General features: G+C 39.7%; 1 protein-coding gene across 1 annotated transcript in view; it reads right to left on the reverse strand.

Moving 5' to 3' along the window:
- Positions 1-691: 691 nt before the first annotated feature.
- Positions 692-16646, reverse strand: part of CHSY3 (chondroitin sulfate synthase 3) — a 99774-nt gene continuing 83819 nt past the window's right edge. The window contains exon 3 of the mRNA XM_028748402.2: positions 692-5351. Within this exon, the coding sequence (XP_028604235.2) occupies positions 3789-5351 (1563 nt within the window). The 3' untranslated portion in view covers positions 692-3788. The remainder of the gene's footprint in view (positions 5352-16646) is intronic.

Below are 16646 nucleotides of genomic sequence, written 5' to 3' on the forward strand. Positions count from 1 at the left end.
GCCATTTGTCCTTGGCAATTGGGAATTTTACATAAAACAGGGTCCTAAGTCCCACATGACTGTTGATCTCAGTTGCAATATTCCAAACTGTTTTAAGAGCAGGGAACAACTTTGCACCATCATGAGTTCTCTCATAAAACTTGTACCAAAAGCAAATGGCTAAAATCAACATGACTCTGCCAGATATACTGCTAATTAAACTACAATGAAAACTACTTTGAATTGAGAGGACAAAAATATCTCAGTTTTCATTTGCACTTCAAATTACACATTCCCCCCCCAACCACAAATTAATAGAGAATTGTGTGAGAAATAATATATCATTTTATCTTCAGGATGTCTGGAGGAATTGGCTATTACTATCTATGTTGTCAAAAAGACGCGCTAGAAACAAAAGCAATGATGCTTGAACAAGACACTAGATGAAAGGGGGGAACTGTAAGATAATGTAGTTTTGAGACGTATGTTCACAACATAATGCTGTGTTGTATTTTCTAATTCTGGGTGTAACTCAGCAGGAATCAACCTGCAATTCAACAGGATCCTTTGGAATGGACAACAGCTGTAATTTTTTGGGCACAGCTCCTATTCACCCACTAGGACTTGGGCATGGCAAAACCCCAGTAGACTACAACCATTATGTCAATGTCATCTATAGAAGGTATCTGCTACCACAAAATAGCTACCACGATTTATCTGAGAACAGTTATTCCAAACACAATGCAATATTTTATAACAAACATTTATAATCCAGTTTGTAACAAAGAAATCCATCATATAAACAAATGAATTCGTCATACACTAAATAAATATCTCTAAATAGTAGGAACTAACATTTTAAAGTTTTTTTTCAACACAGGACCCGATCCGGCAAGTCCTTAATACACAGAACTCCCTCTGCAGTCACCCAGTTCAGTTCACGTTCTATGGTGCAATTTAGTCTGATCAAACAATGTAAATTTAGTCCAAAGGTGAGCACAAATATTTTAGCAGGTATATAAAGGAATAATTAAGACAGACTGCCAGGACTTATTTGCCATCAGCAATGAGCTTAGTTTTTCAAATGCTGTGCACAGTCAAATGACATATATATATAGTCAAATTGTAAATTATCTGGAGTTTCAAGCAAAGCTTGGCTTGGCTGGATAAATTAAAACAGAACAACATAAGAATGTGCAGATCCTGGAAAGTAAAGGTTTTGGCTTTGACATATGGTTACGCATTTCAATTTGAAGAATTTAGTTCAGTAACTGGGGAACAACATATTTCAGAGACAAAGGACTGAGACTGTGAGTTCTTCTGCCTTTCAACATCTTGTCTAAATGCCAGAAAAATGAGTGATGCCTAATCCGACTTCATATAAGGTGATGGGAGTACTGTGATGGACACATCAATCTAATGTGTTGGCTTACCTAGATCTAGCTTTTGCATTAGTGAAGTTTTTGATAAACCTAAACTTTTATTATGCATGCAAGAAATTCTGAGAGTGTCATGTGCCAGAAGGTTTTACACCTTAGGCTAAATATATGTCAGGGACAAACCCCTAGATGATAGTTATTTCATGACAGCTCCAACCTGGTTTCGATGAAGTGCGCAAGCAATGCAGGGAGCAACATGTAGCAATGCTCAACCACAAGAGGAGAGAAACTGCTAGTGCTTGGTGGAAGAGTGTGCCTCGCTTGTTTTTGAACTGGCATGGATTGCTAGCCATGAAATACGTACATGCGCAAATGACTGTGAAATGTGATTGTTCAGATCTGCAGGGAGATTCTGAGAGATGAAGGGCGGGAACAGTAAATCATAATTTAAGAACAGCGTCATAGGTTCCCAACACCAAGAAGAATGGAAGATTAAATATGGCAGGAAAAGGCTTTGGGAACCTGGTGATAATATTCAGGGGGCAATGCTGCTCTGACTTAAATATTCTAATCAATTCACAATATTTTTCTAGTTCTTACATCTATGTGATGTCTCTCCAGTTACAATTCATGCCGGTTTAAGGGTATCTAGATCAGGCATAGGCAAACTTGGCCCTCCACATGTTTTGGGACTACAACTCCCATCATCCCTAGCTAACAGGACCAGTAGTCAGGGATGATGGGAATTGTAGTCTCAAAACATCTGGAGGGCCGAGTTTGCCTATGCCTGATCTAGATACATGATTGCTAGGTAGGACTTTGTCATTTTTTAAAGGAGTTTTGAGGATACACGCTTTAATGCCCATTCCCCTTTCATTTCCTTACAAGCCTTATGAGCCCATTCAGCTGTGGCATTTGCTGATTTGCGATTCATTGGAAACTTATGGAAATAGGATCAAAGGTTATTATAACTGAAAGAGATACATATGATGCATTTGAACACGTATTGTAAGGGGGGTTGCTTCCTTAAAACATCCATAAATATTATATGCTCAGATTCCCTGTTGTTTGCATTATATTACATATGCATCTTGATATTATTATTTTTTACATTTCTTGGATATGTCCTCTGGATTCTTAGAACAGTTTTGTTACAAAATATTCTACCTCTCTGTCATAAATGCAATTTAAAAGAATTTGGGGAAGAAATGGTTTGAAATGGCTATTCCTTTGCTTTTACAAAATAATAATAATAATAGTACTAATACAAAAAACAGACCTAACATTTTGGTATCTAATTGATTTTCCATTCAGTATTCCATCAATATACCTTGACATTTCTGTATTCTTCAGAGAGAGGTCTTAACACATTCCATTTCCTATAAATCTTCACTAATATAAATATATTGGCAAGAACTTTGACCAGCAATAGTCATTTCATACTTAAATAATTACATTTCCTTTTATGTTTAACAAGGATTGGTTCAGAATATCAATATTAATGCACAATTATAAAAAGACAATATTAAGTACCCTTTTATTTCCCTTTGTATCAAGTGCAGTCTTATGAAAGGAACAAAATATAAAATTATTTATATATTAGAGGCTCATTCTAAACAGAGACAAAGCAACATATTCTTGTCTTTGACAAAAAAATATGGTGTGTCTGTACTTTTATTATAAATAACCACATTGTGTCATGATTTCTTCTTGCCAGCAAATGAAGGACATTGGTTCGGAAACCTTCTCAGCATATGTAAATATTTGACTAAGTCATGCTTCCTTGAGAAAACACAGTCCAATTGCATTCAGAGTAGACGGTAATAAGGAGATCATTCGCGTACGACATTTAAGGTTCTTGGTAGCCAGTACCAGTTGCAGTAGGAAAGAAAACCCTCAGTTTGTATGTGGTTTTTCCTCTTTTTTAAAAAAATAGAGATACAGTCAGTTATTTGTTTACTTTAAAAATTATAAAGATGAAGAATAATACTGTTTATTTTAGTTCTCATATAAATTATAAAACTCAAGTTTGGCAGAGTCTCTTTCCCAGAGGAAGCATAAAGCACTTTTGTGGTATCTTCACCAGAAAATATTTGTATCACATTAAGTTTGACAGACATGATGAAGATTGATATGGAATCCTACAGCCCAAAGAGAACATTCTTCTGATGCAGCTCCACGTGACGGATGTGCTCCGTGGGATTATCTGATTGCCATGATTTCACTCAGTTTATTGATCAAAGGGAGTAGAAAGACGCCACACTGAATCAGTTCAGTAGGAATCTGTAATGTTCCCGACAGCAGACTCTGTTCGTTTGAGGTCAAAAACATATCCTTTGGAAGACAAAAATGGAGTTGTAAGAATGCAACAAACAAAAAGAAAGAAGGAATGAGGTAAAATCCCCTAGGATGGCAGAGCAAGTTAGAATGTCAGGAGAGTGTTCGGTTATACCTGACACCTAAATGTTTTTCTAGCCATATTTCAGCTAGTTGCATGGCAGAGGCAAATGTACTTGCTTTGGACCCCAAACACATCTTGTATTGTTTAGGATCTAGGTTGGGATCACAATGAACTGGATGAAAGACATGTACAACTCCCACTTCTTGGCTCCTAAATGCCTTAAGTCCAGAATTTATTACTTTAGTAAAGAGGTCTACATCCTCAAGTCCCCAGCCTTGAATAGAGGTATCAAATCCACCAGCATTCACAAGGTCACTTTTGTAAATGCAGGTAATCCCAAACCCATAGTCCCTCCAAAACCCAGTTTTCTTTGTGAAAACAAAGTTGCTGTCCGCGGGAGGGTTGCCCCCATGTGTTACTTTGGGGTCATACTGACTGAAAATAATAGGATAATAAACCTGTTGCCCTTGAATGGTGTTAGCTCTACACCGCTGGAGAAAATCGGGGGTAAATATCAGGTCAACATCGCAAAATAGCAGCAAAGTGTCATTGTCAAACTTAGAGGAGGCCATTTCGAGACCCAAACCTCTAGAGAAAACTCCCGACATTGGAATGACGGTCATGTCTGCCATAGGATACTTCTTTTGATATTCATTGATCAGCTCTGTGTGTTTGCTGGAATCCTGACCAGAATCAGAGTTAAAGAGAATGACTGCCAGCTTTACGTTCTGCTTGGAAATAAGGCAGGTCTTTTCAAAATTCTCCATAAATCTTAGGAATATATCGTATCTCCCTGTGAGAGGGACAAGAATGTGAATCTTCTTGTCACTGATTCCCCCTATTTCTTTGGTGCCTTGGAATGATGAAAAAATTTTCAGAGAATTAGAAAGGAAGGAGAAAGACTGCATGTCGCTGTTCACGTTTTCTACCAGGCTTCTTACATCCAGCTCTTCTTCCTCTTTGAAAAATGGTTTACTAAATAATTGTTGAAGGTAGGCATGGCGCCGAACTGGAACAGTGACTTTTCTTCCTTTGTGCCTCTTATACAAAAGAAGCAAATCCAGAATGTATTCCACACCATGCAAAGGGTCAACCCTACGGTACCCATACTGTATTTCATTGAAGTCAATCAGCCTTCCTCTAGATTTAGAGTTCTCATTGATCATTTCCATTACCTGCATTACAGTATCATCTAATGCTGCCCGCAGGATGCTATTAATACTCTGTCTAGGTGGCTGATTCTCAGCCATTGAGTAAAGCAGCTTTCCAGTCAAAAATTCCCATTCAATGACTTCATTCCTGTCACGTGGCTGAAAGCGGTTGAAAGATGGCATCATTCCAAGAAGCTGATCATCTTTGCTGATTTCATCGTTACTGAGCTTGCTCATGAGGGCACTTTCCCGGTGAAGCTGGATGGTACGATAACGCAATTCAGAAATTTTACGGGCCAATATGTAATTGTGAAGCCTATACTGATAAGCTGGCCTTTTATTTGGATGAAGTGTAATGGCCGTGTGAATTTTGCTGTTGTGAAGATCTTGTATATAACCCTTCCGGTTGTGTTCATAGTTTTCATGGAACAACTGCTGCATCTAGAAAACAAAAATAATAACTATTATTAGGTGTGTTTCTTCCAGCTATGAGATATCAGGAAAAACAATGACCCACTTATATTAACTTATTTTTTCCTAAATAATACGCTATACTGCAAGCTTGCTTTTCACCAGTGAATTTTATTTTTTTTAAAAAAAAGGTTTTTCCAACTACAGTATTTCTTTTCACTCACTCATGTAAGGAATAGAAATTATATCTATTTTACAAGAAAATTATTTTAGAGTACAAATGTATATATTGGGGAGAAGGGTAAGGAGGACCAGCTAATCAGTTCTTCTAATCTTAAAATGTGAAAACACTATTTCAAGTACATTTTTGTAAGCGTCCAAGTCTCATATTTTTAGTGACCTATTATTGCTACTACAGTTGGGTGATCATCTGTACATTTCTGCTCCTACTTGTTATCAATTAATCAAAATTTTAAAGGAAGTACAAAGTATTAAAAAAATACAAAATCAAAGCCTCAGGAGAACAAACATGTCAAGTTAGGAGACAACAATCAGAGTGAGTCTAAGACGTATTACATTCAGACATATTGCCACTTGTTTAGTAATGAATTTATTAGAACCCTTCTACTCAACAGGGTCTCGTCTGCAAGGATCAAGCAAGTAACTGCCTCTTAAGGGGATAACTTGTGTCCTCTGACCCCTTTATAGAATCTACAATAGAAAAACACATGAGAGACTGTTTCAAGCTCTGAATGAATGCAAGAACACCATCTGTCCTTGGAAGGAACTTTCGCAAATCTGTCGTCCATGATCTTGGAGGATAAAATGTTAAAATGTGCCAACCAAACTACTCTTCTGCACTTGGCCATTGTTAAAAAATATAGATATGACGTACATTTGTTTGAAGTAGATTAAGTATGGCACAGTGAGGGTGGTGTACGTGGCCCAGGGGTCAGCAAACTTTTCAGCAGGGGACCAGTCCACTGTCCCGCAAATCTTGTGGATGGCCGGACTATATATTTTTTTTTTGGGGGGGGGGGGTGAACGAATTCCTACGCCCCACAAATAACCCAGAGATGCATTTTAAATAAAAGGGCACATTCTACTCATGTAAAAACAAGCTGATTCCCGGACCGTCTGCAGGCCGGATTTAGAAGGCAATTGGGCCAGATCCGGCCCCTGGGCCTTAGTTTGCCTACCCATGATTGTGGCCCCTTAAGCTGATGCATCAACCTTTGCACATTTGTTATCTTTTATTCCGCGTAACAATAGATTTGGTGTGCACTAGGTCCAAGGACAGCAGAAAACCAACATTTATTAACATTTGTTTGTTTGTTTTCCGCCCTTCACCCTAAGGTCCCAGGGTGGGTTACAACATTAAAGCACAATATTAAAACCAGTTTAAAACAAGTTAAAATCAGAAAAGCAAGGCGGGTCCTAAAAATGTGCACCTCAAGGGTCAAAAGCCAAAGTTAATAATAATATAATAATAATTTATTATTTATACACCGCCCATCTGGCTGAGTTTCCCCAGCCACTCTGGGAGGCTTCCAATCAAGTGTTAAGAGGTGCATCTTCAACATTCACCAGAAGCTGTAAAATGAAGGAGCCAGACACACCTCTATAGAGAGTCCCACAGCTTAGGGGGCACCACATAGAATGCCCTTCTCCCAGGCCATCCACCCCAAGCCTCTAAGGATGGAGGAACTATCAAGATGGCCCCCTCAGCCTTCTTAGCACCCAAGTGTGTGTAGCAAAGAAGGCAGTCTTTCAGATACTTGGAGCCTGAGTCATTTAGGGCTTTAAAGACTAATGTGAACACATTGAATTGGATTTGGGGGGAAACTGGCAACCCGTGCTGCTGAAATCTTTCCCCACAACTCTGTTCTCCATGTGGATACAAAAGACTCAAGCAACAATGCCAGAGGCAGAGGAGCAGATTCAGAGACCATAATGAATGGAGGATATTTATGCTAAGCTACTGAATGCACTTAGTCCACTTCGAAATTAAGAGCAGCGCTAGCAATAAATTTAGGTATAACTATTATAGATCAAAGTAGAGCAAAAGAAAATTTAAGTCCCAGGAACCAGACGGAGGCTCCATATAAAACCTGGTTCACAACTTTTGCTGTGCATACCCTAGGGCCACTAGAGCAAATGCACCTCCTTTTGCGCAGAAAAAAATTTAAGCAATGCTCTAGTGCACCACTATGGCCTTTCCTGGCTTGCCTGGAACAATGCATTTGGTAGAGTCATGAAATCAGATCTCAAGGTACTTGTAAGAATCAACTTGTTCTGAATTATGGCCAGTCGTGGCCCAATAATATTTGGCCCCCATTTCAGAAAACACCATAACCTTTGTTTCCTTATACTTAATAGTTAGACATTCTTTCCTACAGTAGTCTGCAAATCCAGTAAGCAATCATCAAGAGGTTGTGGCTGCTTGTTTATTACAACAATAAATATTTATTAGCTGCTGATTCAGTAGGACCATACCATCTAGTGTTATCTATTCAACTGCTAAAATGATGTTGTCACTTTCTGGAAAAAGTTCACAATGCTTTTTCAAGTACAGTGGTACCTCTGGTTAAGAACTTAATTCGTTCCTGAGGTCTGTTCTTAGCCTGAAACTGTTCTTAACCTGAGGTACCACTTTAGCTAATGGGGCTTCCCATTGCCGCCGCACAATTTCTGTTCTCATCCTGAAGCAAAGTTCTTAACCCGAGGTACTATTTCTGGGTTAGCGGAGTCTGTAACCTGAAGCATCTGTAACCCAAGGTACCACTGTATGGCAATTCACACTGTTGTACTTTCTGTTTTTAGTGAGTAAAAAGACTCACATAGTATAGCAGCCTCGCATGGAGAAGCTAACCAGATATGCCAGAAGAAACAGTGCAATCCAGAAGGAAGTTAAGGAAGGTGAAACTAAGCATGATATTAATTGTGTTAATGAAATTCATGTGCATGCTTTTTGTTATGTAAATAGCAGCACTGTGGACCCTTGGCACCATGGAAGGTTTGAGTTAGCCTGCTGGCTCTCTCCCTTCCATGGTCCTGAAAAAAAATCACCTCTCTGAAGCTATTGTTTGCATTTCAAAGGAAGCTCCCATTGGTGCCAAAGGAGGCTTCTCTTCTAGCACAAACAATAGCTTTCCTGAGGTAATTAATGTTAAATCCGTTGCAGAGAGAGGCAGAGTTAAACTGCATCTCTTAAGACCCACCCTGTCCCAAGACTGCTCAGGCTTTTCCAGCTCTGCTACATACACTACAAAAAGCATGGGCATTCATCATCATTATCATCACCAATACTCGCTTTTGGATCATTCCTACTATTTATACAATTGTGCAGTTCTTGATGAATTAATATGAATAAGTTGGACCCCACCAAAAAATGTTGAGCATGTATATGCAAAGTTGTGTGTGCATATCAGGAATGAGAGTGGCTCAGTCGGGAGAGCATGAGACTCTTCATCTCAGAGTCGTGGGTTTGAGTTCCACATTGGGCAAAATATACCTGTATTGCAGCGAGTTGGACTAGATGATCCTCATGGTCTCTTCCAACTATGATTCTATAGCATCTTCAATGCTCTCCCTTCTTAGGTGAGAATGTACAGTTCTAGGAAATTTATTTGCTTGTGGAGGGATACCAGAGAGGCCTTGAAAGCAGAGATCCACATCTCCAAAGTATCGCCTCCTTGGTGTTTTCTCTCTCCTTCTCCACACGTGCAAGTACAAGCAAGTGCAGATTATTTTGGATATGGTTTTACCCCTTTGGTGTGTTTTTTAAAAAATGTACTTCTGAAAAGTTCTGAGTTCTTCTGAACTTGCCAACAGCACCGCCACCACCCCATTTTTGTGATGTCCTTTTGTCTACATAAGTATCAGCACTCGAGACTGAACATCAGAAATAAAGGGAATGACAGCTGTTTTTTCTCTGTTTTGATTACACTTCCCGGCTTTCAGACTACAGTTAAAGCAACTCAGTATTTCTATGGATTACATTCCCATCTTCTCAAATGGGAAATCCTTTTAGCTCTGGGAGAAAACATTATTACAAAACAGGGCCTCGTAAGAAAAAAAACCCCACAACGTTTTGAAAGCATTATTAAAAAGAGGACATTTCAAAAACATTTATGCAAACATGCAGAGGCCTGGTACAATGGATTTTATAAGTCTCCGTCCTCCTTTTAAACCATTAAAAACTTTGTTGAAGTACAGAATACACAATTATGCTGGGCCCTTAGGCAATACTGCACCACTACAAATCCAATTCTGGCCTATTGATTTAAGTAAAAAAATGGAATACAATGAAAGGCAACGTAGAAGGCTCCTACAGAGTGCAAGATTTTCTGCTTTTGACTTGTAGTGACCCTTTTACTTCAGTTTAAGTCACATATTTCATTCTAGTAATACATAACAATTTATGTGATTATCTGTAATTAGCAATGATTCATAGTATTTATCCTGCAAGTATATGACTTCTGAGTCCAGTAGAGGATTCCATTGTAAATGGAGCAGGATATTTCAATTTTAAGGTCACAATGCACAATCCATTCTTTGTCCCCCATAGAAGTCTAATTATCTACAACAGGTCAGAGATGGTGTAGTCCATAATCTAATAAACATTTTCTGCAGAATTCATTGCCAGTATATAAAAACAAAATAAAAACTGAGAATCAAACTAAAAGCCAGTTCCCTTGTATAAAATATGTTAATCATTAAGTCAAATAACCTAGTTTCCCCCCAGTGTTTGATGCTGAAGTTTAGCAAATCCAAACCACTGTTTTAAGTATTAGATTTAAAAAGCAGTCTGTGGTTTTCAGCGGGAACAGCAATGGCAGAAACTGCACAGACAACTCAGAAGACACACACTCTTTGTAGGCTGCTGCGGTTTATGGTTTCTAGCTATATAATATTCCTGAATGCATATTGCTAACTTGTACAATTACGTATTAGCAATATGCATCTGCTTCAGACAAAGCCTGAATGCTAAAGTGAAGCTCCACTTCAGTTTGGTATTTGGACCTCCTCCAAAGCGAACTGGGTTGTCCCTGAAGCAAGGGAAGGGCACTTTGGAGCTTTCTAAGAGCAGCAGCTGCTCAACTGCTCTGAAGTCCTGCATCAAGGCTTTATAAGATGTCTTGATTTATGCATTTTTCAATGGGGGCTGGCGCCCATTGGGTCTGGTTGGGCAGAAGACAGAAAGGCCAACACTAGATTGCACCAGACCCAATGACTCATTCTAGTCATTGTCCCCATCCTCCTCCCTGTTGAGTTCTACAAGGGCACCACTGAGACCAAGGAGGTGTAAGTTGACTTTCTGGACTAAATAGGAGGAGGAGCTCTTCTTTGCAGACAGAGATAACCTGGCCACAGTTACCCAGCATAGGAGCCAACTCCTAGGGGCTGTGGGGGCTTCAGCCCCCACAATAAAATATTTCAGGAGGCTGGCTCCCCATAAAGTTGGTGGCCGTTGCCATTCAAATGGTGTGTGCGCACTGCATCATGTGATCAATTATGTGGTATGGGGCTTACCTGGGCACCCACAATATCTTATTCGACTTGGCACTCCTGTTACCCAGACTCTGGTAACCTCTAAGGAGGACTACTGCAAAGTGTTGTACACTGGACTGCCTTTCAAGACTGTTCAAAAACTGCATCTGGTACAACACAGACACTAATTCAGGCTGGTCGTTGTGAATACCTCTTGTCAGTGCTTAACAGTTCCAATAGCTCCTAAGCCATTTCTAAGTAAAATTCAATGAGCTCTATTGTGGGGATGTCCAGGAAGCTGCAGCAAGTGCAAAATTTTCAACTTGCTCACCAGAGCACCTGATCGCCACCATGTTACACCACTGCTGAAAGAACTGTACTGGCTACCAATTACCCAGCTGTATGCTTAACGGATAAATGCAAGGGTTTGAGGCTTAGCTTTAAGGCCCTACATAGTTTTTGTAGGATCTGGGTGCTTGAAGGATTTTCTGTGTCTATGACTGATAATATCTTTAGATGACCCCCTCAATCTGAGAAGGATGGGAGGCAGCTGAACAGATGACATTCACCAATGGATCCCCCCCCCCAGGCTTGCCTGGCAACCTATTTTGCTAGCTTTTTAATTCCAGACAGACCCATAGCTGTCAAGTGTCCCTTATTTGAAGGGACAGTCCCTTATTCCAGCGCCATGTCCCGCTGCTGTCCCTTATTGATGGATGTCCCTTAAATGATGTCCCTTAAATTTCAAAGGAAGCAGCTCCTCTCCCTCCCTCCCTGCCAACCAGGGAGGAGGGAGGCTCCAACTGTGTTGCTTGGCTGTGTTGCTCACCCAATAAGAAGTCTAAGAACGACTGGGGGGTGGAGCCTGCATGCCTTGTGTGTGGCTAGTTAATGCAAGCTGAGGGGTTTTTTGAATGCTGGACGCCATTTTGTTGCACGTGCTGCTGCAAACTTTGCAGTGCAAAGCCAGGCCAGGGAGCCATCTTAAGTTGAGGCTGCATAGGCCTTGTGGTGCATGTGATTCAGATTCTATTCAGTTGAACCTCTGGTTACAAAGTTGGTTGGACAGTGTTCTCGAAGCTACCAGCATGAGTTTGACCAGACTGCAGGAGGACAGGAAGACTGGAGTGCCTGGAACAGGTGAGGCTGCAGGTCCCCTATTTTGGCTGCTGGCCCCTTATTTTCAAATCTGTAAGTCGACAGCTATGAACAGACCTTCTGCTTTCCCAGGCTTTTTATACATCTACTGAGTTTTACGACAAATAATATTTTGAATATTATTTTAGTGTTGTTTTTGCTTTTATATTGTAAACTTCTCTAGATAATGTTAATTGAATGGCAATATATAGACTCAATTCTGGTGGCTCCATCTCAGCCACCAAAGGCCAAAGGGTCTCAGATTACACAGAGATATCCATTGTTCACTAATTTGGGCAGCTGTGTACTGTATGCACTTGCCTGTTGAAGGGCTGTGTGTGCACATGTGCACACTCACACACACACACACACACAAGTCAGTGCATCAGGCTGTTAACCAGAAGGTTGGTGGTTGAAGCATGCCCACCCAGGGACAGCTGTGGGCAGAATTCATGCATTGCAGAGAGTTGAACTAGATCAGAGGTTCCCAACATATTTGGCCTTTTCAGAAAGAAAATATATTACCCAGCGCCCCCCTGGAAATTTACCTTCTTTAAATTATCACTATGACTTTAACTCTATGTTACAGCAGTAGGTGTCATTACACAACAGATGAAACATGTGCAAATGCTTCTTCAAAACTGATTAAGTGGACTAGATTAAAAACCCATGGGGAGAGGGGACTGGAGTGACTTCAATACAGTGGTACCTCGGGTTAAGTACTTAATTTGTTCCGGAGGTCCGTTCTTAACCTGAAACTGTTCTTCACCTGAAGCACCACTTTAGCTAATGGGGCCTCCTGCTGCCGCTGCGCTGCCAGAGCACAATTTCTGTTCTTATCCTGAAGCAAAGTTCTTAACCTGAAGCACTATTTCTGGGTTAGCGGAGTCTGTAACCTGAAGCGTATGTAACCTGAAGCGTATGTAACCTGAAGCGTATGTAACCCGAGGTACCACTGTAATAACATCAGGGGACTAAAAGGGAAACTTGAACCATGCTAAAAGTTGTTAGAACACTGTCAACGATATCTAACTTTCTTTGGGAAACTCACCCAGGACTACAAACCAAAACTGTTTAACATATAGCATGGCTTCTATAACAAGATTTATCTTAGCTCAGAATTAATTTTCTTGCATACAGACACATGTTCACACACAGAGGAGCAGCCAGTTCACAAATGAGGAACCGAACATCTTGCCTTCTCTTTCTTCCATTGTTAGCACATAAAAAAATCAAATTAAGATTTTAGCCCTTATGGTGTAATCAAGGAGATTAAGTACAGCTTCCTCCCAGCTGATTTTATTAACATTAAAGTTTTATGATAAATTATGAACATCCCTAGAGCTAAACATCCAATTAAAATAGCATAAGCATGGCAGGATGTCTATTACAATGTTTTTCTTAGAAGAAATTTTAATTATATTGCCATTATACTTTTCCAGTGCCATAGTTATGTTTTGTTAGGGGATGAGATGAAAATACAGCATTAATTAGCATAAATGTATTCTTAAAACCTTATAGAGAATCAGTCTTAACAAAAAAAAAAGTAAAATTCAAGCTGGAATTACATGCTTCACAGAGACTGAAAATACCACATTTACAATTCCTCTTCCATCTTAATAGAGAATTAACAGGATGTTATGGATTGTCGCACTGTAAGGGTTATGAATTAGTTGCTACTGCTAATGAACAAAAGAAAACCCACAGACAATACTACATGATATATTAAGAACAGCTCATACGCACCCCACACCTCTTCTGTTTTACAGCTCAGCATATGCCAAAATTATAGGAGTGCTGCTATAACCTACCCTTGACACAAAGCTGATCTTAATGCAAGGCTGATCCTACTATGGATGCCACTATCCTGAAAGTGATCTCTCCAACGTCAACTATCATCAGCATATGAGTGACAACCACTTCCAAATCTTCTGATGACCTCATCCAATGGCTTCAAATAAATATGCAGAAAACTTAGCGGGGTAGAATGGATCCCCGAGGGCATCCCCTAACATAAATGCCATGGGAGAAAAGTAAAGCCCATTAATACTACTTTGTAGAATTGGCTTTCCTGGTAGGAATGGAACTAATGAAAAATGGTGATTCCAATCTCCATCCCAGAGAGCCTATCCAGAAGGGTACCATGGCCGACGGTATTAAATACCACCAAGAAATTAAATACCACCAAGAAATCCAACAGAATCAATTCAGCTGCATTCACCCAGCTTCTCTGGGTAGAGGTCATTGATTACGGCAACCAAGGTAGATTTAGTTTCCAATATGAGTGAGATTTCAAACATCTGGAGTTAGTCAGCAACCACACAATTCAACACCTTGCACAAGAAACATCTGTGATTGTTTAATTAGGATTAGAACAACTACCAACCAATCTATATAGCCTTTTAATCTCTGTGTGTGTTACTGTTTCTGTTTATAACTATGGTATGTGTTTTGGTTTTGGTTTTTTGCTTAGATCATAAGATGTTTGTGGGAGGTTCTATTGTAAAACTGAAAGATGGGGTGTAAATGTTCTAACAAACTGATCTTTTGTTTTTCCTCTTGGGGTTACATTTTCATTTATGTCCATGTCATTCCAGTTTGAATGGAATAGTCCTAAAACATTTTGTGATTCATGAGATGATATTAAAGGTAAAGGTAAAGGTACCCCTGCCCGTACGGGCCAGTCTTGACAGACTCTGGGGTTGTGCGCCCATCTCACTCAAGAGGCCGGGGGCCAGCGCTGTCTGGAGACACTTCCGGGTCACGTGGCCAGTGTGACAAAGCTGCAACTGGCGAGCCAGCGCAGCACACGGAACGCCGTTTACCTTCCCACTGGTAAGCGGTCCCTATTTATCTACTTGCACCTGGGGGTGCTTTCGAACTGCTAGGTTGGCAGGTGCTGGGACCGAGCAGCGGGAGCGCACCTCGCTGCGGGGATTCGAACGGCCAACCTTTCGATCAGCAAGCCCTAGGCGCTGAAGCTTTTACCCACAGCGCCACCCGCATCCACCCGAGATGATATTAGAAGCAATGTAATCCCTAGGCTGATGGTCTAATACAGTAACAAATGTGATCACAACTCCTTGATATGTCATAAAACCAGCAATCTTGTGCTTGAGACATTTCCAGTTATAAAGAACTATTGCTCTACTGTATGGTACAAATATCTAACTACATTTAGCTGCACTAGAGATGCTCAATAGAATCCCAGTGCTATTAAGTCAGCGCTATCACTGAAATCTTATTAGAGGAATACAAGTTGTTTATTAGTCACAGTTCCACATCTGTCATCTTCTACCTCATATTTCAGTGAATGATACTTGTAAATTTGTTGTGGGAAGCAGACAGGATATATCAAACAAATTTTCCAGTTTCTTCTTTGTGTGCATTACATAGATGTTGCTTAATCAACAAGGTCACTGTATTACTGCATAGAACATCTGGTTAATTCTGGGAATCAAGATTTATTTCCTCTGACAAATCCACAACCCACATCTGTCAATTTCAAACCATATGGTTAATTAAAACCACCCCAACTGTGACCTTCTAAAAATCCAAAGTGTGCACAATAATGAAATCAGTTGAAAAACATTATTTCCAATCCTATTTCCTAGATTTTTTTATTCAATATTGACTGGCTCTGAACACTACAAGAAACAAGTGATGATGATGATGATGATGATAATAATAATAATAATAATAATAATAATAATAATAATAATATCCCACCCATTTGGCTGGGTTTCCCCAGCCACAGTCAAGTGGTGTATAAATTTTATTAAATAAATAAATAAACTTCTGTCAAAAGTTTGCACCATTAGTATTCTTTGAAAATCCCTTCCTTAGAAGGTTCACTGTTTCTACCAGGACTCAGTAACATCAGAAACTGAAAATTGTAATTTCCAGAAAAACTGCCAGTAGATTATGGGATAAATACTTCCTGATTCCAAATAAGTAATTTATAATGTAGTAAGTATGTCTGTCTATCTATCTATCTAATCTATCAGCTGTGGAATGAGTTCAAAAACACACCCAAATCCTCTGTATTATCCCATCTTTTATAGCAAACTCAAGACTTATGAATCATTCCATTAAAAAGCAAATTAGTATTCTTTGAAAATTCCTTTCTTAGAAGGTTCACTTTTCTACCAGGACTCAGTAACACTAGAAACTGAAAATTGTAATTTCCAGAAAAACTTCCAGGAAATTACGGGATAAATATTTTCTGATTCCAAATTATATATATATATATATATATATATATATATATATATATATATATATTTGCTTTCGTAGATTTTCACGGGTACAGGAATGCAGGTTTTGGTGTCCTCGGGTATCTTCCCGTGTAAAAGTTGGGGTGTCTAGGCGACGTTTCGACGAGGTCTCACTCGTCATCTTCAGGCTGGTGCTTTCGGCTTCTTGTTACTGGAACAGAGCAGGATCTCAGTGTTTGAGTTCCTATAAATACTGTTGAGGGGTGTGGTGTATAGCCTCCAATGTTCTGGGCAGAGAGGAAGTTCCCAGGCTAGTGTGCCTTTTCTTCTTTTGTTCCTTAATTGCTTGAGGGATATCTTGAGTGATTTCTTGAGTGATATCCTGAGTACCACTTAGGTGGGTCATTAGGTGTGGATTAGTTGCTGAAGCCTTTGTGTCTTGACCTCTTGAACTTTGTGAAGAGTTTTTCTGAGAAGA

Source organism: Podarcis muralis, chromosome 11 (genome assembly GCF_964188315.1).
Source record: "Podarcis muralis chromosome 11, rPodMur119.hap1.1, whole genome shotgun sequence".
Classification (NCBI taxonomy): domain Eukaryota; kingdom Metazoa; phylum Chordata; class Lepidosauria; order Squamata; family Lacertidae; genus Podarcis; species Podarcis muralis.